General features: G+C 49.7%; 1 protein-coding gene across 2 annotated transcripts; it reads right to left on the reverse strand.

The window, feature by feature from the left end:
* Positions 1 to 239: 239 nt before the first annotated feature.
* Positions 240 to 8,872, reverse strand: DMAP1 (DNA methyltransferase 1 associated protein 1). 2 transcript variants are annotated; one of them, XM_047789306.1, is made up of 10 exons: positions 8,465 to 8,872; positions 7,808 to 7,899; positions 7,357 to 7,552; positions 2,116 to 2,274; positions 1,846 to 2,013; positions 1,533 to 1,718; positions 1,337 to 1,408; positions 1,007 to 1,079; positions 577 to 872; positions 240 to 350 (listed from the first exon to the last, which is right to left on the reverse strand). In XM_047789306.1, exons 1-10 carry the CDS (start codon positions 8,567 to 8,569, stop codon positions 291 to 293), a joined length of 1,407 nt encoding a protein of 468 aa, XP_047645262.1. In that variant the 5' UTR covers positions 8,570 to 8,872; the 3' UTR covers positions 240 to 290. The 2 variants fall into 2 exon arrangements, with proteins under 2 accessions (XP_047645262.1, XP_047645263.1); XM_047789307.1 differs by having other exon boundaries at positions 7,808 to 7,991; positions 8,465 to 8,501.
* Between the last annotated feature and the right edge of the window lie 12,389 nt (positions 8,873 to 21,261).

Below are 21,261 nucleotides of genomic sequence, written 5' to 3' on the forward strand. Positions count from 1 at the left end.
GGCTGTCGGAAGCAGCATCTGAGGTCCCCGCTGTGTGTGAACATCTCGCGGGCGGAACCACAGGTGTACCCAGACACGGGGGTTTGCACAGAAGCGGACGGTGGTTAAAGGGCTGCCAAGGGCCTCAATGCAGTCAAGCCCCCGTGCCGCCCCAACGGCCTGAGAACGGAGACGCCCTCCTGCCCACCCTCCCAGCCAGGGGCGTTGGGAGGGGAGGGAAGGAAAGGCAAGCAGCCCAGTCCGGCTCAGCAGCTCTATTTACACAGCAGCACCCCACCCGGTGTGGCCTCTCAGGGCTTCTTGGCTTTCTTCACAGAAGAGGAGCTGGAGGCCGACTCCCGTCGCTTCCTCTGCGGAGACAGAGGGCTGGGCTCAGTGGCCTCCGAGGCCAGGCTCAGGCCGGCTGCGTGTGCTGCACGGTCAGTGCGTTAGGTGATGGCCGCCCCCTCCCGTCTTTGCACCCCCCCCTCCCCCGTGCGGATTCCTGTTTCCGGGGCGGGGCGGGGGGACCTGCATGCACGGGGGCGGGCTCCCCAGCGGCCGGCTCGTGCTCTGCCGCTCTGTCCAGCCGCTTACCGAGTTGGGCGTGAGGGGCGCGCCCACCACATCGATGATGCTGTCCTTGCTGGGGTCGGGGCCGAGACCGGCTTCAGGCACCACTGGCTCGGCCGGGGTGGGGGTCGGGCCCGAGGCCGGCGTGGCAGGGCCCCCGAGCACGCCAGCCCGGGCCAGCGCCTCGTGCCGGTGCCGCAGCATCTGGAGCTCGTACTCGCAGTTGGCGCAGGCCTGCTTGAGCTCGTAGAGCAGCACCAGGTCGCTCCGCAGCTCGTTGAACATGTGCACCAGCTCCTCCGTGGGCGTCGGGCTCAGCTCTGCAGGTGGGCGGGAGGACGGCACAGGGCAGAGCTGGGGTCTGGGGACACGGACGGCGGGAACTGCCCGCCACCCCGCCTTCAGCCACATGCTAGGGTGGACCCCTCCCGTGGGGCCCAGCCCCCGCACTCACCCACGCCCAGCTCCAGCAGCATCTGTTCCAGGGCCTTGATCTTCTTCTGTCCCACAGAGCTTGGCAGCTTCATCTGCAATGACCCAAGCAGCTCAGCCCTCTCCCCCTCAGGCAGTTCAGAACGAAGGGGACCGCAGGGCCCCTTCAGCGGGAGGAGGGCGGAGCAGCTGACCCCTGGAGGCAGCTCTGGGTCACAGACGCCAAGAGCCAGTGAGCAGGACAGAGTGAAGGCTCTGAGCCCCGCCTGGCATCCCCCTGGGGTCCCTGTGCGCCAGCCCCACGGCCTGCAGAGCCCAGGGCCCACACCAGGGAAGGCGGCCACTCACGTACCCGCTGGCTCCGCAGGGTGACACCTGCAGACTTGAAGTCTGGAAACTTGATGCCTGCGGTCTCGGGAACGGCCTGGGGGAGAAGGTGTTATGGAGACCAGGCTGTCACAGCACGAGCCGCGTGGGTCCCAGCCCCCCGCCGGCCCCGCGTGCTCTCCAGCCCTCCGCCCTGAGCGGGGCTGACTTAGTGTCCACACCGGCTTCTCGGCCTCCTTTTTCTGGGGGAGCTTCTTCTTGGGGGCCTTGCGTTCCGTCCGCCGCTGCTCAGCAGTGGTGTCCGCTGCCGTAATCAGCTTCTGCAGGTCCTGGCTGCGCTTCTCCCGCTCCTTCTTCCGGGCCTCAATCTTGCGCAGCTCCTGCAGCAGGTACTCCTCCTCCGCCACCTGGGCCAGCGGGGGTGGACAGGGAGACGGGGGGCCATGGAGGGCAGGGAGGGGGGAAGGCACGGGCACGGAGGGGGAGGGGACCCGGGGGACGGGGCAGAGGGCGTGGAGGAGAGCGGCGGCTCACCTGCTCCGGGGTCCGATTATAGAGACGCTCCAGCTGTTCCTTCCGCCGTCGCTCGTGCCCAGCATCAAACACCGGTATCTTGAGGTCTGTGCCTGGCACGGCCCTCACGTTGGCGAGCTTGGCACAGATGTGGTAGTACCGCTCCTTCAGGTCCTCCACAGAGCGTTTCTGAGGGTAAAGACGTGGGCTGGGGGGATGAACGCTCAGAGGCGTGTGGCAAGGACAGCATGAAGGCGGTGGGCCCGCCGGGCCCGGGGGCTGGGCACACACCTTGAACTGCTGGTGGTCGTACCGGTCATGGATGACGACAAAGCGCAGGTCGAAGCGGCGGCTGAGGTCAAAGAGGTGGTCGGTTTCCGCCTTCGTCCAGGCGTCGTCGTGAAGGTAGAGCTGGTACTCCTGCTCCGAGTACACGGGCACCTGCACCGTCTGCAGGCAGGGAGGCACGGGGGACGCGCCCGCGTCACGGCACGTCCAGCAGGCTCCCGCCCCTGTGACCACAGCCCCTCCTGTTTCCTGCCCATCCTGGGCAGGGCGAAAGCACATCCGCTGCCTGGGACCCGGTCCAGGGCACCTGGAGGCGATGTTTCCAGAAGGAGAAAAGAACTCCAGGACACCTGCCTGCCTCTGGGTCCACCCAGGACCAACGTCACCAGGCCCTCCGCTCCCGAGCCCCTGTACCAGGACACGGGCTTCTGAGCCCACGGTTCAGGTGAGGGGCCATGTGTAAGCGCTTCTGTGGCGTCCAGAGGTTAACTGGAGCAGGGCCGGTGGAAAAAGGCCCAGGAGCCCTAGTCATGGAACACTTGTCTGAAGCACTCCTGCCACCCAGTGGTGACAGTGAGACTTGCAGCTCCCCGAGAGTGGACCGAGGTCACCTCTCTATAGAAAAGGCACCTGAATCCAACTCCCAACACAGGCACCCCAGCTGCGCCTGTCAGAGACCACAGGAAGGAGATGAGACTAGGCTGGACCAGGGAAGTTTCTAAATCGAAGACCACATCGGCCCTGAACCCTGCTCTCAAAACCCTGTATTTCCGCTGCCTCTTGGACCTCTACCAGAGGTCCCGCACACACCTCAAACCTAACGTGTTCAGGGGACAGATGTTAACTAGACTTACTGGGGTCATCATTTCGTGCTGTACACAAATACTGAACCATTACATTGTAACCTGAAGCTAATATATGTATGACATATACTAATTATACCTCAATTAAAAAAAAAAAAAAAAAAAAGCCGAATCTGAATATGCTCAGTACGGAGTTCAGCACCCTCCCTCAGACGTCTATCTCCTCCTGTCCAGATCTCAGCCACTGGCACTGTCGCCCAGGCCAGAAACCGAGGAGGCCTCTTTAATTCCTACCGTTACCCTTGACTCCTCCCCGTCCCGAATCTGTGGCTTCTACCCCCCGATTCTGCACCTGTAACGCCCCGGCCCGTCCAGACCGCCACCGCCGCGAGAGACAGCCGCCCCGCTGGCCTCTCGCTTGCACTGAATCCCCTCCAAGCAATTCTCCATCTGCAGCCAAGATGGGGTTTCTCTGAACACGGCTACTTGAAGGACAGCCTTTGCAGCAGGGCTGGTGCAACTTATCCATGGTCTTCGGTAAGTAGAGAGACCGAGAGTAAGATTTAGAACTTTTATCTTAACAATTTCGCAGCAACCATACGCCACCAAATCTAACATGAAGAAAGCGGGCCTCTGTTTGTCTTTTCTAAATAACTTTCCTATCTTTATTAGTCCCTGATGAAAGGGACATTTTTAAAAGTATGTCCTTCATCAGATGACTTGAGAGGCAGTGTTCTAGAACACACAGCCGATCACGTCACCCAGCCATCCCGTGTGAACCCCCAAAGGCTCCCTGCGACTCGACGACGAAAGCGCCTTCGGGACAATTCGCAGACTCCTCAAGAGGAAGGACTGCCTGGCTCACTGCCCACCCTCAGGGCTCAGTGCAGGACCTGCGCACGAGAGCTACCAGAGAATTACTGCATCCATCAGTAAACACGGCTGAATGACCCAGCCTCTGTCCGCAGCCACTGTGCTTCATGGGCCCTAAGTTCCAGCCAAACGACTACCAGTTACCAGAATGGACCAGGGCCTCCCTTTCAGCCTTTGCCTGAACTGCCTTCCCATTTCCCCATCTTTCCATCTAGATATCTTCTCACCCTTCTGATCTCTTTCCAATTGGTTAATGCATTTCAATTCCCTTTAATTAATATACTGAGGAACTGTATGGCCAGTCCTGTTCTCAGGAAGTTCATGGTCAAGCAAGGGAGGTGGTCACTCATTCACCAAATACCCATCAAGGGCCCACTCGCCCCATGCTGGGGACACGATGCCGAATAAGATGAACAGGGGCCTTGCCTCCGCAGAGCTCGCAGTCCAGCTGAAAAACCCACTTAGTACAGTGCAGTGACCTTGATGCCGACGGTGTGCCAGGGTGTGAGGAGTGGCATCTGACCCAGCCTGAGGATAAGGCTTGTCAGCGAAGAAGTGGGTGAGGCCTGGTTCAGTCCGAACTAGAAGAAAACTGGTGAGGGAGGTGGTGGAAAAACCCCTGGGCAGAAGGGGCACATACACAGAGCGATGAGAGAGAAATAGCCTGATGTGTGCAGGTGGCAGCAGGGACATGTCAGGGAAATAAGACGAGGGCAAGACCGGGAGAGGCCTGGGGAGCCTGGCGAGCCCGCAGCAGCAGCGAGGTGCTGCAGGCCTTGTGTGCCCAGCAAGGAGCCTGAGTTCATCCCGAGGGCAAAGGGAGGCCACAACCAGGTTAGTGCTGAAAGAGAGGAGGGACTCATCCTCTGTAAGTCATTGTTGGGAGACCACCCTGACGCTAAGGAAGACGGGCTAAAACCCGCTGGGAGACCAGCTGGCAGACTGAAGAAATAATCCAGGTGGGGAGTTCCCTCTGAGGCACAGTGCGTTGAGAATCCGACTGCAGTGGCTTGGCTTGCTGTGGATGCGCAAGTCCAATCCCTGGGCCCGTGCAGTGGGTTCAGGATCTGGCCTTGTTGCCCCTGGGGCTTGGATTCGATCCCTGGCTGGGGAACTTCCATATGCTGCAGGTGTGGCATAAAAAATTAAAACATAGGAAGAGTCCAGGTGGGAGGTGAAGGGGGCTAAGCAGCCCCAGCGGAAGGCAGAGGAAGGGCACGGACCTGAGAGGCTTCAGATGAAACCTCAGAGGACCTGGCACCTGGCAGTGAGGTGGGGGAAGACGCCGTCATGGGCAACTCCAGTGTTTCTGGCTTGAGCAAGAGCGGCGGGAGAGCCACGGACTGAAAGCAGGAACGAGCAGTGTTTGGATGGAGCTGGTCAGTTCCCTCACCCTAGACCTCATTCTCCGCCCGGGGTCACCCCCATCTTCCCGAGGCTCAGCTCTGATCCTGACGGCGCTCAAGACCTGCCAGGGGCCGCCCAGCGACATCGGCCTGGCGGCTGACCTTTCGGGCCTCATCTCCCACCAATTCCTACCTTGGGCTTAAGCTGCATCAACAGGGAAATGCCTGCAGCAGCCCATACATGTGGCTGGTTTTTCACTTATGCCTCTGCTCGCTCTGTCCCCTCTCCCCGAACAAGTCTCTGCACGCCCTTCCTGCTATCACGCGAGGACATCCTTCAAAACTCAACTCAATACTAAATGACCCAGCAGTCCCACGCCTGGACATATATCCGCAGGAAATCTAATCCCAAAAGATACATACATCCCAATGTCCACAGCAGCACCATTTACAACAGCCAGGATGCAGAAGCAACCTAAACGTCCATTGACAGATCAACGGTACATAGATTCACTATCTCATAATCATCTATCAAGGAAAAGAAAATATATAATTGAATCACTGCAGTTCACCAGACACTAACGAAACACTGAAAATCAACTACACTTAAAAAAAAAAAAAAAGGGGGGGACTCAAGTTCTAACTTCTCCTGGAAGGTTCCATGACCTCTGGTCCTTCCCAATATGGCATGTACCCCACCAAACCATAACTGCCTCGCCTCCTCCCAGCTCCCCAACAACACGGAGAGTTTCTGGAGGACAAATATTGCGTCTGATTCATTTTTGTGTCCTCAACGCCTGGGCTGACTTGGCGCGGAGCAGTATTTACTAAATACAAAACGAACATGCTTTTGTCTCCACCTCAAACTGTCCCTCCCCGGCCTCAAATGCCTTCCCTCCTCTCGGTTCTCCCTTCTCAGTCTCAGGTCTCCAGCCTCGCCCTGCAGGGGACCTGAAGGGCCTCGGGACAGCTTGGGGCCTGGGGAAGAATGAGGGGTCACACCTTGACGCACGGGGCCTGAGAAGCCGGCGAGCCGTCCAGGGGAGGGGTCCAGGTGCAGATGGATGTACTGGGCTAAGGGGAACGAAGTCAGACTTGGGAGTCCTGGGTTCAAGCCCTCGTACTCTCAGGCTCAGAGACTAGGCTAATCCAAGCTGCAGGGCCTGCCAGGTGGTATCATGTAGTAGCTTCAACGACAGTCTAGGAAATCCTGGCCCGGCCCAGCTCTGCTGCTCACCAGCTGCGTGAGTCTGGGGAAGGCCCTGCTCGCTCCCTCTGAGCCTCGGTAATCCAGAGCAGAGCTAATTCTGCGTGGAGTGGGTGCTGGCACGGAGGATGAAGAGCACAGGCAGATGTGACTTACGATAGAAACAGCGTCAGCAGGGCTCAAGGACTAGCTGTGTCACTGAGTTCTAGCTCACACACCAGCTTCTCAGAGAGGCCCTCTCTGCCCACCCTATCCACATGAGGCCTCCCCCGCACTTATAAGCTCACCCTCTGTCTCATTTCATAGTCTGGTCTCATTTTACGGATGGCTCTTACCTGGAAGAACCCCATTTGTTTGCCTGCATGTGTGTTATCTATCTGCCCCCTTCTCTGTCCCACTGTTGACTGAAATAATCTGAGAGCTGAGGGCGACGCCAAGTCAAGGATGATCCCCAAGTTTCTGGTTTGGGCAACTGGCTGAATGGCGGTGCGGTTCACTGATGTGGGGAATAGATTTAGAGGCAGGGAACAGAGGGAGGATTAGGAGTTCTCCTCAAGGGTATCCACTGGTTCTGAAGTACCTGTGGGGCCTTCGGGGAGAGATGGAAGCAAAGGATTGGCTGCAGGGGAACCACTGCTCTGGACTGGAGATGCTAAGCTGGGTTAAGGGCACACGGAGGGGACTGAGGTCGCAGGGTAAATGAGACGCTCTAGGAGGAAAGGAGAATGAGAAGAGGAAAGCACCCAGGACACAGCTCTGAAGAACAGGGACGACTGAAGGGCCGAGACAGCACACCAAAAACCAGACCAGGTCCAAAAGACAGGTTCCCACGAGCACAGAAGACCCAGAGTCCTGTCCTGCAGGTATGTGCCCCACGGACTCAGTGGGTAACCATGGCGGAGACAAAGGCCGGCCTGAGGGTGCCTCCAGAGCCAACTAGGAGGCTGGAGAGCCCGTGCAAGGGGCTCAGAGTAGGTGCGCAACGCTGGCCTATGTCCAGATGGTGGGAGCTCACCTTATTGAACCTGGCGAAGGGGTAGTCCTTGCCCTCCTCAGCTGCTCGTCGCCAGTGGAAGAACATGGCTCCGTCCTTGCGGGCAGGGTTGGTGAATGGCATCCACTTCCAGGGCCGCACCTTCTTGGAGCCCAACTTGGCCTTCACCGTGCGGTAGCCTTGACCAGTGTCACTGGGGAGCAGCGGGGGAGCATCCCTGGCAGCACGGTTTAAGGTGGTGAGAGATTAGAGCCACAAGGTATGCACAGAGCCCTTGCACCCAGGCTGCTGAGCTACCCTAGAGCAAGGAGGGCAGGTCCTGGAGTGAGAGATCCCAGCTACTGCATTTAATAAGCAATGGGGGCCCTGGCTGAGCAGGGGAGTGGGGAGAAAACTGCCTGGGAAAAGGAGTCAGGGACATGCAGGCTGGTCAGAGACCAGAGCCTGCAGGATCTGGGATTCTAATACTTGCTTCTTGTCAGAGTACAGCAGTGCATAGACTTCCCGGTGCATGCCCTCCGGCCTCTTGAAGGTCAGTGTCTCCGAGGATTTCTTGGACTTTTTCTGGGGAGGGAAACCACAGGAGAGGAACCACAGCCTAGTCTCCCTTCCCTGAAATTTCTTTAGCCCAGGTCAAACCCTGAACAAACCAGCACCTACAGGTACAATGACACACATACACACAACGAAACAAAATGACACACAAGGAAAGCACAGAAATCCACTCAAGGGGCGCCTGGGTCTGAGCAGGTCATTCCCTCCTCAACCCACCTCACCTGGCTAGTCGCGACCAGCGAGAGCAAAAGATACTTTTCCAGCATCTCTCAGCATGTCACGCCGACTTAATGCCCCCCCGCACCCCCAATATAACGAGTGCCACACTCTCTAAGTCCTCTCATCTCTTGCAAGTGTCACACCCTCTTGGTCCCCACCATTTCCCACGGGTGCCCCACCTCCTCCATCCCATGTCAGTAAGGCGACACACATTCTCTATCCCGTTATGTCACGTCTTTTACCGCCCATCTCGCTAGAAGTGTGGCACCTCACCATCTCCCCCAGCTCTCTTCGGTTGTCACTCCTCCCCACCACTTCCCTCCCGCTGCTCAGCGTTCTCAGGCGCCCCTGCTACCTTGTCCGGATTGATAATGTCCTTCTTGCTGATGGTCCCGGAGGCTGCATCCCCCTCTGGACCCCCGAGTTCTAGAATGTCCCTCACATCTGCGCCCGTAGCCATCGCGCCTGAGAGATGGGGGCGCGGTTCCGAAGCCAAGGGTCAGCGGCAGAGGAGGGACCAGGCTCAGAGCAGGGGGCGGAGCCACTTCAGTGCCTCGTGGGGGCGGGGCGAAGAGGGGGCCCGCGAGGGCAAGAGCGGCCTAGATCGGGTGGGCGCCCGGCCAGTGTCCCGCCGCCTGGGTCCCGCCGCGGTTCCAGCTGCCACCTAAGCCCTAGCGCCTCTGCAACTAGAGCGCCCAGCGGCGGCCCGGCAGCTCCCCTACTCCCGCAAAGCCGCGGAAGGAAACTTCCGGTAGCGCGCTTTAGAAATGCGACCGACAGGAACACTTCCGGCCGGTGCTTAGCGGAAACAGAGCCGACTGGCAACCCAGCGTGAAAACGACTGACCGCGCAGACTGCGGCCCCCCTAGGCTTCCAGGAGCCCGCCGGTCTTCTGCGCTGCCTGCCTTCTGGCATTTTCTGCGTGCGTTGCTCCGACGTTTTTCGGGCAATGACAAGACAGTTCACAGCTTTGTGACCTTGGAAGTCGCTTAATTTCTCTGAACTTACTTCTTCACTTTAAAATGGAAATTGTCATGGGACCTGCATAAATAAAGTGCTGGTAATCCATACGAAACATTAGCACATGCTTTTTTTCATTAAATGAATTCGTGTTGTTAATTTCCCCTGTTCTTTAAGTGCTAAGTGTGTTCCAGACACTGTGCTAGGAGAGGGAGAGAACTAGACAAGGGAAAGCTTCCCAGGGCGGCTTCCAAGATGGAGCGAAGGCTGACCTTCGCGGGCGCTTCTTCTGATGGAGGTGCCTGTGGGTCAGGGCCTCGTGGGGCTCGTGGGGCCCACTGTTACAGCAGCTCATACTAAGACAACTTTAAAAAAATCTTTTAAATACAGGTTGTATTTTTCAGTTGGTGAGTCAGTCTTCCCCAAATCTAAAGTGTCTCACAGACCTCTTTGCAAGGCAAGTCTTTTGCTTTTCTGAACTAAATAAATAAAAATTAAGGCAGGAAACAAGATAACACACTGTGTACCACTTACCTCAAAGAAAGAGTCAGACAGTTTTGCGGCCCTCTTTGGGTTTGGAGGCTACATGTACTACATTTGGGCATGCTGCTCTGACTCATTTATCAGAAATTTTAAACTTAAAGAGCAGCCTGACTCCAAAAGGGGTTCTATAGTAGGTCCGGTTTGCAGTGCAAGCTGAGTTACCAGCTGACCTGATCATCCCGCAGACCCAATGGCTCTGGAAGTAGTTGGTGACAGGAATCTTATATACCTCTGGCAATCCAATCGAGGACTCACAGCACAGGTGCCCAGAATTCTGAAGTCGGGCTCTGATCCCACCTGTAAACAACTGGCCACTACTTGAAAAGCAGTCTCTGGCTTACAACGACCCTGGTGGAGCCTGAGCACCTGTCCGTGGGACGCCATGAGACCTCCCAACATGTACTAAGACTTTTCTGATCCACCAGGCCATAAATCTGGGGATGCAAGTCAGCATTCCAGGATACAGTGTAAGGAGTATATAGACCTTTCCTATTTTCTATTACAAATATTTAGAGCTGTAAACTTCACCCTAATCACTGCTTTAACTGCATTCCGCTAACCACTGGACATTTTCATTATCATTCTAATTTCCCTTGTTTTTGCTTCTCTGATCTATGGATTAGTTAGAACTACATTGCTTAATTTCCAAATGTTTGGGGATTTTCTAGGTATCTTATGGTCATTGATATCTAACTTAATTTCACTGTGGTCAGAGGGCATGTTCTATGAGACCTCAGTCCTTTCAAATTTATTGAGAGTTGTTTTACGGCCCAGCATATAGTCCACGGGTGAACACATCAAGTGTATTTGAAAAGAGTGTGTATCCTGCTTTTGTGGTATAGAGTTTTATAAATTCCAATTAGGCTAAGACGGCTGATGGTATTGTTCATATAATGTATGTCTGTTGATTTTTTTGGTCTATTGTTCTATCAATTGTTGAGGGCTTTTTTAAAAATCTCCAGCTATGACTGTAGAATTGTATATTTCTCATTTTAATTCTGTCAATTTTTGTTCCACATATTCTGAAGTTCTATGATTAGACTCTAAGCTCTGTTATTACACATTTATAATTATTATATTTTCCTGGCGTATTGATCCTTTTATCATTATCAAGTATCTATCTTTATCTCTGGTAATGGTCTTTGACCTGAAGTATACTTTATCTAATAAATAGCATAGCCACTCCAGCCTTCACAAGCTTACTGTTTGCATGCTGTATCTTTTTCCTTCCACTTTCTTTCATCTTTTAAAGTGCATCTCTTTGTTTTGTTTTCGTTTTCATCTTTTTGCTTTTTAGGGCTGCACCTGCAGCATATGGAAGTTCCCACTCTAGGGATCGAATAGGAGCTGCAGCTGCTGGCCACAGCCACAGCCACGCCAGATCCGAGCCCTGTCTGTGACCTATGCCACAACTCACGGCTGTAGCCGCTTAACCCACTGAGAAAGGCCAGGGATGGAACCCACTACCTCATGGTTCCTAGTTGGATTCGTTTCTGCTGCACCACAATGGGAACTCCTAAAGTGCCTCTCTTGTATAAAGCAGATATTTGGGTTTTGCTTTTCTTTGTTCATTCAAACCATCTCCACCCGTTGAGACTATAAGTGTTGATTGAGGGACGGGCAGCAGAGGAGAACAGCCTCAGGACCGGTCTCATTTCTATCCTTCCTACCTGATGACACACGCTTTTGAATGCTATAAACTTTAGAGCGGCTCAAATAGTGTGCAGGTTATGTTGGGAAGTTCAGGCTTCAGGCTCACCCATGGACACTCAGTCTCTATCAGGCCCCAGTAATAAAATAAGGCTGTTTCTCAAAGGAGATCAGTTACTTACCAAATAGGGTGTGACTTTCCTCACTCCTGCACTGTTGTCCTGGGCTTGCTGTAGACTCTGTCACCAAGGTGGGCAGCATGATTGGGTCTCCGATGGGTCGTGGAGACCAGGTGGCCTATCTGCTTACACTGCAGCCTAGACCAAGTGGGCAGTTTCCTTTGCCATGGCTTTTCCACAAAGCTGACAGTCTCTCGGGTTACGCCGTAAATGAGTGGGATGCAAGACACCCAAATATGATGTATGCTCCTCAGAAATCCAAGAAAACGACCGAGTACCAAAATTCAGCTAATCTAACACACTGTCAACTGAAAGGTGCACCTTTATTTATATTCACTATGAAGAACTTCATGTTATCAATTAAACCATAACATACCATTGATTGTAAGGTGAATTCCACTTCAGAAATGTTAGACTATCAGAAAGAACATTGTGAATGTACAAAATGCCACTGAATTGTTCACCTGAAAACCGTAAATTTTGACATATGACTTTTATCCCAATAAATTATTTTTTAATGAGAATTAGTAAAATGTAGTATTCTACCCCTTTCACATGGTAGTCGGGTATGAGGTGAAGCAACGTGTATTTATGAAGGGACATTGTAACCCTCCCTAGAACACTGGCCCGCCAGGGACATCATTGACGTGTATTTTCACAGAATTTACCTTATTTCTTTGAGTCTAAGATGCTTTGATCTTAGCATAGTCTTTTCTTTCTTTCTTTTTGTCTTTTTGCCTTTTCTAGGGCTGCTCCCAAGGCATATGGAGGTTCCCCGGCTATGGGTCGAATCGGAGCTGCAGCCACTGGCCTACGCCAGAGCCTCAGCAACATGGGATCCAAGCTGCGTCTGCAACCTCCACCACAGCCCACGGCAACGCTGGATCCTTAACCCACTGAGCAAGGCTAGGGATCGAACCCGCAATCTATGGTTCCTAGTTGGATTCGTTAACCGCTGAGCCGCGATGGGAACTTTGATCTTAGCATATTGTTGATTTACCGGAAGAGGTCAACAGAAGGCTTTCACAAAACTATTCCTCCACTGACAAGGAGCCACAAGTCACCCATTAGCCTCAGCAGAGGAAGAGGAGCCACTTCTGCTGGCCAGAAAGACTCAGAGTGGTAGGATTTTGGTTGCTCTGAGTCATCTGATTACTTTCTTTTCTGGTCAATGCTCCAGTGGTCACACAAGAGACGTGTCAAGGCGGTGATTTTAATTGATATTGTACCACAGCAATTCTTGATGTCACACATTGGACTTGCTTTTCAGTTGCTATGAGCCCCATAACTGCAAGAGGTGGGTTAATTTTATCATAGACATAAAAAGTCAATGGTTGACTTGTCTTGAGCCAACATTTAGGTTATCGAGTTTCACATTCTTTTTCTTCACTCTGTGCAGACATGAACTCCCCTTCACTGCAGTTCACGAATCCCTTCTGCCCTTCATCTGCCCTCCACACTGTTCTGCGGCAGAGGCCACTTGGCTCCTCAAAGCTTTGCCTTCAGTGCATCTTCCCTTCAGGTGATAATCAATTGCAGGTGACAATCTATGGGCAGCAGGCCAAGGGTTACCTTTAATATTAGCTGGATTTTCACTGCCTAGAAATAAATACCAAATTCATGCCTGTTCTGATACCAGTTTCTTTATCAGTTAAAGCTCATAGTTCTGAGTTACCTTTTCCAGCAAAAAACAAGCAGCCAAAATTGTTCCCAAAGGAATTAGAAAACCGAGTGGAGGAATAATCATAGAAAAACTAACGATATTGTCATTGATCTACAATGTTCAAAGTAACAGGCTGAGAATTATAAACGGATGAGCTCTAGCGGACCGTCAAGGGACAGATTGTTCCATCTTTTATACAAGTCGACTTGAGAGCATATAAGAAGGCGACATTTTTCTCAACTTAAGAGAGCAGCACACATCAGACCCTAAAATAGAGAGAAATGCCTGTGAAGAATACCTAATTTTCACCTCATATAATGTATTTTCAAAGATAAGAGGAGTTCCCTCTGTGGCTCAGCGGTTAACGAACCTGCTGGGATCCATGAGGATGCAGGTTCGATCCCTGGCCTTGCTCAGTGGGTTAAGGATCTGGAATTGCCATGAGCTGTGGTGAAGACTGGCAGCTGTAGCACCAATTTGACCCCAAGCCTGGGAACTTCCATATGCTGTGGGTGCAGCCCTAAAAAGCATGAATAAATAAGTTAATTAAATAAAAAAATGAGAAAATGCTGAACATCCTAATCAAACGCTTTGCCGTCAGTCAAGTCATATTCAGGCCCTAGATTGCCATTTGGTAGATATTGCTTGACATCTCTAAAGTAGAAACTTAAGTCTTTCCCAAAAAAGACATCTGCCTGCAGGAGTTCCTGTCATGGCGCAGTGGAAACAAATCCAACTAGGAACCGTGAGGTTGCAGGTTTGATCCCCAACCTTGCTCGGTGAGTTAAGGATCCGGCGAGGCCAGGAGTTATGGGGTAGGTTGCAGGCTCGGCTTGGATCTGATGTGGCTGTGCCTGCAGGGTAGGGTAACAGCTGCAGCTACAATTTGACCCCTAGCCTGGGAACCTCCATGTGCCTCGGGTGCGGTCCTAAAAAGCAGGAAAAAAAAAAAAGCGTTGCCAGTGAAACACTAAATCTGTTAGAAGAAAATGAGAAGGTGGTGACAATGATGGTGACGATGCGGATCATTTGCCGCCTAGTCTTTTTTTTTTTTTTTGTCTTTCTAGGGCCGCACCCACGCGGCATATGGAGGTTCCCAGGCTAGGGGTCAAATCGGAGCTGCAGCCGCCAGCCTACGCCACAGCCACAGCAACTCGGGGTCTGAGCTGTGTCTGCAAACTTCATCTCAGCTCACAGCAACCCTGGATCCTTAACCCACTGAACGAGGCCAGGGATTGAACCCGCAACCTCATGGTTCCTAGTCAGATTCGTTAACCACTGCGCCATGATGGGAACTCCTGTAACCTAGTCTTGATGCATGTGACATGTATACTCTGTCTTGGATTCATCGTGTTGAAATTAAACATGCACGCTGGATGTTTTCAAGTTGTTTTAGAAAACTTAAATGATAGCAAATACAGTCATCATACTTTTCAATCAAGATGTTGGATTTTCAGAGTTCCCATCGTGGCTCAGTGGAAACAAATCTGACTAGTATCCATGAGGATGCAGGTTCGATCCCTGGCCTCACTCAGTGGGTTAAAGATCTGGCATTGTGGTGAACTGTGGTGTAGGTCACAGACGTGGCTTGGATCTGGTGCTGCCGTGGCTGTGGTGTAGACCAGCGGCTATAGCTGTGATTTGACCCCTAGCCTGGCGACCTTCATATGCCGTGGGTGCAGCCCTAAAAAAAAGACAAAAAAAAAAGATGTTGGGTTTTCTTTAATAAAACTAGTGATCTTTTTCAAGAGCATTTACGTGTAAAAAATAAGTTGTCGGAATTCCCGTCGTGGCGCAGTGGTTAACGAATCCGACTAGGAACCATGAGGTTGTGGGTTCGGTCCCTGCCCTTGCTCAGTGGGTTAAGGATCTGGCGTTGCCGTGAGCTGTGGTGTAGGTTGCAGACGCGGCTCGGATCCTGCGTTGCTGTGGCTCTGGCGTAGGCCAGCGGCTACAGCTCTGATTCGACCCCTAGCCTGGGAACCTCCACATGCCGCGGAAGCGGCCCAAAGAAATAGCAAAAAAAAAAAAAAAAAAAAAGTTGTCATTTATCAAAGGGACAAAGAAAGGAATATAGATGGAAAGCTACATAACACATTTTCCTGACCAGCATATCCTGAAACCAAAGCCAGACAACGGCAAGGGAAAAAATATATACAAGATTGCACATATGAACAAAGAATCAAAAAACCCTAAATAAAATGTTAACAAATTAAATCTAGCAGTGTATTGAAATAATAATTCGGCAAGTCCAAAGAGGATTTATCCAAACATTGCTAAGATGGTTCAGCATTAGATTATATATCAATTTAACTTACTATATTAATAAGTTAAAAAAAATTAGGGAGTTCTTGTTGCGGCTCAGCAGAAACGAATCTGACTAGCATCCATGAGGATGCAGGTTCCTTCCCTGGCCTCACTCAGTGGGTAAGGATCCGGCCATTAGCTGTGGTGTAAGTCGCAGATGTGGCTCAGATTGTTGTGGCTGTGGCTGTGGCTGTGGCTGGCAGCTCTAGCTTCCATTGGACCCCTAGCCTGGGAACTTCCATATGCTGCGGGTGCAGCCCTAAAAAGCAAAAAGAAAAAAGAAAAAGAAAAAAAAGAAAAGACAGTGTCTTAATAAATTCAACGCATATTCATGACATAAAAGAAAAAAATCTCCCAGCATCTAGGAAAAGAACAGCCTTAATTTGATATTTGATGCATTGTTTCTTTTTAATAAGACAGTGATAACCTATAGAAAATGCCATACTTAATGGTGAAACAATAGACACATTCCAACTGAAGTCAGAAACAAGGCAAGAATAACCTTTGTCACCACTAATATTCAGGATGGTATTAGATATTTTTTCTAATTCAAGAAGAGAAGGAAAGCAATAAGAGGTATAAACATTAGAAAAGAAGAGGCAAATTGTGATTATTTGCAAATGACACTATCGCTTACACAGAAAAACCTAATGAAATCAATTGACAAACTATTAGAATTAATAAGAGAACTCAGCAAGGTGACCATATACAAGATAAACACACAAAAATCAATAGCTTTCCTATATACCAGCAATAACCAACTAGAAAAAGTAATAGAAATAAGATTCCATTCACAACAGCTGCAAAACTATTAACTACCTAAGCATAAATCTAAAAATAGGATCTATCTCAGTCCTTACAGAGAGTTCAAAATTTGGAGATCCACCAATCTAATTAATCACGTTGCTATAAAGTCAAGTTGAAAACTGTACAATTATATTTATTATACAGCTGAGAAAGTCAAGAACTGTTTCTTATAAAACCACTAAGTTAAACAAGGGACAAAAGATATTTCCTAACTATGATAAGGAGTTGGTTTCTTTTCTTTTTCTGAGAAACTAAGAACAAACATCATATTAAATGGTAAACATCAAATGCCCTACCTTTAAAGACAGGAGCAAGTCAGGGACCAATGCTATCCCTTGGAATTGCTTTGTGTATAAATGAAAGAGGATTTGAGAATGAGAGTCACAACTTCATACAGAAGACTCCCTCCAGAGTCCCCATAAACAAGAGCACATACTTTGAATGTATATTGCAAGAGAGAATGGTAATTGAAACCTCACCCAGAAACAGAGACGGATCGAAAGCATTTTATTTTCTTCTCTCCCTACACCAAAGCCATTGCGAAGTACCATCCAGACATTACTCGTACTGTGCCTGTCCTCTGCTTGAAGGAAAGATTTCATAATTGTCCGAACAGTCCTGAGACCCAGAACTGGCTTTGGCAATGGGGCAAAGGTGGCTGATGACACAGGGAGTGTCTGAAATGCAGCTAAGCATCTGAGGGAGAAAACGGCTGTCCTGCCATCGGGAATGAGGTTATGACACCTTGTACCACTTTCCTGATGTTCATAAATCGTAGGCACGTTCTGAGATTCTATCACAACTCTTACCTTGTTTTGGATACCAAAGGCCAAGTTTATTCCTGTTTTTTTAAAGGAGAAAAATCCCCCGAAATGGGTTCTAAGCAAAATTGGGAGTGGGTCTTTGAAGCAGGGGTTTACTGAAGTTATATGTTTGCTTTTCATATTGGGGAAAGAGCACACAAACTTTGCTTCAGAGTGAAACCCTGGAGTAAGTGGACGATGAGATTGGGGGCGTCGTTTTGGGTCTCCCCACACTCACTCATGAAAACAGAGGGCTGTGGTTTGAGGTCCCCAAGAAGTGTGTCTGAAACAGATGCTCTGATCTCCGTGTAAGGAGGACTCTTGGTAACAACACCTGTAGAGGGAAAGGGGAAAAAACTGGTTTGGCCTTGCTGTTATTAGCCTTATCCTATTAGATAGAGAGAGAAATCAGATTGTGATAAAATCCCAGCGAGGATTGGAGTTGACGCTGTGAGATGCTCTGAAAGAGGAAGAATCCTTCAGAGTTGCCCCCAGATGGGGGGGAGGGAAACAGACCCTTATATTCCCATTGGATGTGGGCCATCCTGAGAAAGGCAATGAACGACCTTGTTTGGGATGACTCACTTCAGTAAACGCAATGTCAGTTTCAGCCGCTGAGAGAATCCATCCTTCTCATTAGCTGAGGGAACCCAAGTGATACAGGATGACACCCACTAAGCAAAGTAACCAGGATGGAAAAGGAAAAAAATGTGTGGAAGTTGTTTTTGACAGTGTTCCAACAAAACAAGGGGAAAAATACTCCCCATAAATCCTAGAATTTGAACTGTTGGAATCAAACAAGAGCAAGACCTGGGTGGTATAAACAGTAGTGAAGGAAGAAGCACAGAGAAGCCTGAGAATGAATCTAAAACATCAACGAGTACTCACCTCCCAAAGGAAGGATACCATTCAGAGTGGAGAGCTTGGCTGGTGGAACTGAGAACAGGCAGAAGTGGGATGGAGCTATACAGGTGTCAATTTTCAGGTGGGTATAAAGGGACTACAGGAAGATGTGAGGGAATTGGGGAAGTCTGGGTCCTCAAGACTCCAGAAAATACCCAACGAGAGGGCAGAACTCATTGAGGAAAAACTGATGTAAATAGTGCAGATATTGTATAGATTTATCAGGGCAGATATTCTGGAGATGAAGAAAAAGAAGGCTTAGGTATTCTGTTGGAAAAAGAAATTGTAAGGATAAAAGAACAAAATAAGAACATACCTAAGGAAATTAGGCAAACAGAAAAATATGGCCACAATGCAGAAGACTGTAACTTAATATTTTATTTTTTTAAATTGATTTATTTTTTGTCTTGTTGCCGTTTCTTGGGCCGCTCCCGTGGCATATGGAGGTTCCCAGGCTAGGGGTCTAATCAGAGCTGTAGCTGCCAGCCTACACACAGGCACAGGAACGCTGGATCTGAGCCTCGTCTGCAACCTACACCACAGCTCACGGCAACGCCGGATCCTTCATCCACTGAGCAAGACCAGGGATCGAACCCGCAACCTCATGGTTCCTAGTTGGATTCGTTAATCACTGAGCCACGATGGGAAATCCATGTAACTTAATATTTTAAAAGGGTCAAAAGAAATTAAGAAAATCATAGAACCTGTGAAAGAGCAATACTAATAAAAAATTTTAAAGCTTAGATATAAAATGGGTAGGCAACAAAGAAACATGAAAATAGGACTAATAGGAGTTCCTGTCGTGGCTCAGTGGTTAACGAATCTGACTGGGAACCATGAGGTTGCAGGTTCAATCCCTGGCCTTGCTCAGGGGGTTAAGGATCCAGTGTTGCCCTGAGCTGTTGTGTAGGTTGCAGACTCGGCTCAGATCCTGCGTTGCTGTGGCTCTGGTGTAGGCTGGCGGCTACAGCTCCGATTCGACCCCTAGCCTGGGAACCTCTACATGCCTCGGGTGCAACCCTAGAAAAGGCAAAAAGACAAAAAAAAAAAAAAGAGAGATAAAACCAGATCCGTTCCTCACATTTTGCACTTATAAATCCCAGGTGGATCAGATCCCTAAATGTAAAAACATAAAGTCGTACAGATACTGGAGGAAAACCTTGGCCAATTTTTTTTACATCTTGGGAATGAAGAGGACTTCCCTAACTCTGATTCCACACCTGGATTCAATAAAGGAGAAGCAGGTAAATTTATCTACCTAAAATTTTTAAAAAATTAAACAATTGCATTCCTCAAATATCATGAGCAATGTCAAAGTTGAATACAAACTGAGACAAAATTGTAACTAATATCACAAAAAGCCGATATCCCTAATATATAAAATTTTTCTAAATATTGAAAATTCAAATCCTGGTCTAACTGACTAGTGAAATAAAAATGTTACAGAAAAATAAATGCAAATAGCTCTTCAATGTACAAAAGATGCTTAACCTTGATCATAATAAGAAAAGTGCATATAAAGCTAAACTGAGACAAGAGTTCCTGTTGTGGCTCATGACCAGGATCCATGAGGATGTGGGTTCAATCCCTGGCCTCGCTCAGTGAATTAAGGCTCTGGTGTTGCTGTGAGTGATGGTGTAGATGGCAGGCACGGCTTGGATCCCACGTTGCTGTGGCTGTGGGTCTCATTTGACCCCTAGCCTGGGAACTTTCATATGCCACTGGCGCGGCCCTAAAAAGAAAACAAACAAAACAAAACCAAACCAACAAAAAACTAAACTGATATCAGTACTTATCTATTAGATTTGCAAAAATCTCAAACTTGACAACACACTGAGTTGGTGAGACTGTGGAGAAACAGGCACTTATTAAAGCACAGTTGATTTACAGTGTTGTGCCAATTTCTGCTGTACAGCGAAGCGATCCAGTCATACATATGTACACATTGAAACAGGTACTTTCATGTGCTGCTGATGGGGCTGGAAAATTATACAATCACAGAGGGGGATTTGACAATAGCTAGCAAAATTACCTATGCATTTATCCTTTGCTCAAGGAACCTCCCCTCTAGGTGTGTATGTTTAAGACAAAATAGCAGAAACTTGAAATGATGAATGCTCAGGGCTATTTATTGCAGCACATTTTGTATCAAAGGCTATGAACCATCGCACGTCTACCTACACAGGACAAGTGCGTAAACAATGGCACATGGAGTTCCCATTGTGGTGTGGTGGAAATGAATCCAACCAGTATCCGTGAGGATTTGGGTTCAATCCCAGGCCTCGCTCAGGGGGTCGGGGATCTGGCATTGCAGTGAGCTGTGGTGTAGGTCACAGACATGGCTCGGATCCTGTGTTGCTGTGGCTGTGGTGTAGGCCGGCCGCTGCAGCTCCAATTCAACCCCTAGCCTGGAAACTTCAATATGCTGCAGGTACAGACCTAAAAAGCAAAACAAGCAAACAAACAAACAACAACAACAACAAAAAACCTTATACACACAAACACCAAAAACCAGGAGTAAAAGCGAACTTCATTTTTTTTGTCTTTTTTTGCTATTTCTTGGGCCACTCCCGCGGCATATGGAGGCTCCCAGGCTAGAGGTCGAATCGGAGCTGCAGCCACCGGCCTACGCCAGAGCCATAGCAACACGGGATCCGAGCCGCGTCTGCAACCTACACCACAGCTCACGGCAACGCCGGATCCTTAACCCACTGAGCAAGGGCAGGGACCGAACCCGCAACCTCATGGTTCCTAGTCGGATTCGTTAACCACTGCGCCACGACGGGAACTCCTGAACTTCATTTTTTTTTAACTCAATGGACTTTGTTACATTTATGGTTGGACAGCAATCATCACAACCCAGTTTTACAGCATGTCCATCCCAAACCCCCAGCCCATCCTCCCACCCCCAACCTGTCTCCTTCGGAAACCAAAAGTTTTTCAAAGTCTGTGAGTCAGTATTTGTTCTGCAAAGAAGTTCATTGTGTCCTTTTTTCAGATTCCACATGTCAGCGATAGCATTTGATGTTGGTGTCTCACTGTCTGACTGACTTCACTCAGCATGGTAATTTCTAGGTCCATCCACGTTGCTGCAAATGCCATTATTTCGTTCCTTTTAATGGCTGAGTAATACTCCATTGTGTGTATGTACCACATCTCCTTGATCCATTCCTCTGTCGGTGGGCATTTAGGTGGTTTCCATGTCTTGGCTATTGTACATAGTGCTGCAATGAACATAAGAGTACATGTATCTTTGCAAGTCATGGGTTTTCTCCTGATAGATGCCCAGGAGTGGGATTGCTGGATCCAATGGTAGTTCTATGTTTAGTTTTCTGAG

Source organism: Phacochoerus africanus, chromosome 8 (genome assembly GCF_016906955.1).
Source record: "Phacochoerus africanus isolate WHEZ1 chromosome 8, ROS_Pafr_v1, whole genome shotgun sequence".
Taxonomy (NCBI): domain Eukaryota; kingdom Metazoa; phylum Chordata; class Mammalia; order Artiodactyla; family Suidae; genus Phacochoerus; species Phacochoerus africanus.